General features: G+C 39.6%; 1 protein-coding gene across 2 annotated transcripts; it reads right to left on the bottom strand.

Moving 5' to 3' along the window:
• Positions 1–420: 420 nt before the first annotated feature.
• Positions 421–1,476, bottom strand: LOC123002429 (uncharacterized). 2 transcript variants are annotated; one of them, XM_044392591.2, is made up of 5 exons: positions 1,278–1,476; positions 1,016–1,220; positions 878–968; positions 623–820; positions 421–483 (listed from the first exon to the last, which is right to left on the bottom strand). In XM_044392591.2, exons 1-5 carry the CDS (start codon positions 1,456–1,458, stop codon positions 436–438), a joined length of 723 nt encoding a protein of 240 aa, XP_044248526.1. In that variant the 5' UTR covers positions 1,459–1,476; the 3' UTR covers positions 421–435. The 2 variants fall into 2 exon arrangements, with proteins under 2 accessions (XP_044248526.1, XP_070071399.1); XM_070215298.1 differs by lacking the exon at positions 421–483 and having other exon boundaries at positions 544–820.
• Positions 1,477–2,003: the final 527 nt, after the last annotated feature.

Consider the following 2,003-nt stretch of genomic DNA (forward strand, 5'->3'; position numbering starts at 1 on the left):
TCTCGGCGACAGACTTGAATTTCCAAATGACCGCATCATTAATGGAAATCGAATTCCGTACTTTTTAATAGGTGACGATGCATTTCCACTTTGCAAGAGAATTATGAAGCCTTATAGCGGAACAAATCTTGGAAACTCGGAGCGCATCTTCAACTATCGCTTGAGCCGTGCTCGTAGATGCATAGAGAACGCTTTTGGCATACTAAGCTGGAGGTGGATATGCATGCAACGAACTCTTATTTGTCAACCAAAGACAGCACAAAAGGTTACTACGGCATGCTGCTTACTTCATAATTTTTTAATAAGAAATGCCACAGTTGATTACATAGGCGGTTTTGAGGAACAATCAATTGAACACAACAATTTAACATCGCTGCAGCCATATATTGGCAGGCCAAATGATTATGGCAAGATGATTAGAAACCAGTTATGTGCTCATATAAATTCAAACGCAGGCGCCGTACCATGGCAGAACAGGGCAGCCTTTGTCCAAGAAAGCAATGAATGAGAAACGTTCCACATATAAAATAAAGAAGACACAATTTTAATTTTTATTATTTTTTTTATTTTTGGCAGCACGATCTTTTTTTCCAATTTCAGCTATTGCTGCCGTCACCTTCACCTGCACTTGTTGTAGGGCCTCCTCGGAAAAGTCCTCCATCATCTTGTCCCAAAAAGAAAACATTTCGACATTTTTCAGGGATCCAGTTGTCTTGTTGTCTTGCTTGGTCTGAACCACCGATATGAGGTCCTTCGCTGACTTGAGCAGTTCTCCAATTTCGGTTCCTATTGGGTCACTGTTTTTCTTCTTCTTTGGTCTCTGCGATTTGTCCGATCACAATCAATAAAGAATAAATAGGAATTTTATGAAGCTTACATAATCATACGAAGCCTCCTCAGTGTCCTCTTCCGGGCTATCACAACCACGTTTTTCTGAAGTGGATGGGGCGTGCACAGAAGCAAATGTCCTGAAAAAATAATATTAATAACAATGGTTTCAGTTTGTGTAACTTACTTTCTTTTGTGAGACAGCCCCTGCAGAAATGACATATGCTCTGCCATCTCCCAGTCTATCTCGGGGCCCGTCTTTTCGGATTCGACTAGGTTTATATTCTTTGAGCCACCAGCGCTACCACTTTTTAGAATCTGTGTTGCTTTCTTCTTCGTGTGATAGCGAAGGCTATCACGAAGTGAAAGCCAGGTTGACTTGACCTCGTTGACTGCAAAGTAATGTTTAATGATCACATCCAATTTTTATTGATATAAAAATTCCTCACCTTCTTTGTTGGTGGCAGCACTAACGGCTGCCCAAGCACTTCTAACAGCATTATTATTGCTATGGTTCTTGTTGGTTAAGTCCCATATCTCCGGGCGTGATTTTACTTCTTCTATCAGTTGAATGGTTTCCTCGCGGCTGATGCTTTGATTCCTCTTTTTGTTTTTTCTTGCTCCCGACATTTTTCAAACTCATAAACACTTTGACAGGAAAGGGAATGAATACCATAAATTTCATATGTACTCTCATGGAATATGTACCCACTCACATATTCCAATTAGAGCCCTGCACAAGTAACCTGACTTGTTTGTCAAACCTTAAACCCAACCGACCTACTTGAAACCCATTTGACTTGGGTCGTTTGGGTTTGGGTATTTGGGTAAGTGAGTCAATTTTTACCCAAACCCAAACGACCCAAACCCAAACCACCCAAGTCAAATGGGTTTCAAGTAGATCAGTTCAGGTTTAAGGTTAACCAAAAAAATAAAATTGATTTTTAAATAAGACGATGATCACAATTTTCACAGCTCATCGACCCGTCGCGAATTCTTAAGGTCAAGATGGTTAACTGTGTATAATATTTAAAATTAAAAGATACGATATATCGACATTTGTTTCCACATCCTCCGCCCATGCGAATTCTTTTGGTCTTCAAATATTACAGATGTATGATCCACAAAAACAAATTCTCTTGCTCTAAAGAATTCGCGGTTTTTGAAAAATCAAT

Source organism: Drosophila takahashii, chromosome 3L (assembly GCF_030179915.1).
Source record: "Drosophila takahashii strain IR98-3 E-12201 chromosome 3L, DtakHiC1v2, whole genome shotgun sequence".
NCBI lineage: Eukaryota > Metazoa > Arthropoda > Insecta > Diptera > Drosophilidae > Drosophila > Drosophila takahashii.

Excerpts from the sequence above, each read along its gene's own strand:
- LOC123002429 (XM_070215298.1), bottom strand. The coding sequence starts at position 1,458 with ATGTCGGGAGCAAGAAAAAACAAAAAGAGGAATCAAAGCATCAGCCGC. Across the intron at positions 1,221-1,277 it reads TGCTGCCACCAACAAAGAAG|TCAACGAGGTCAAGTCAACC; the intron begins GTGAGGAATTTT and ends ATTACTTTGCAG. Across the intron at positions 969-1,015 it reads GGGCTGTCTCACAAAAGAAA|GACATTTGCTTCTGTGCACG; the intron begins GTAAGTTACACA and ends TTATTTTTTCAG.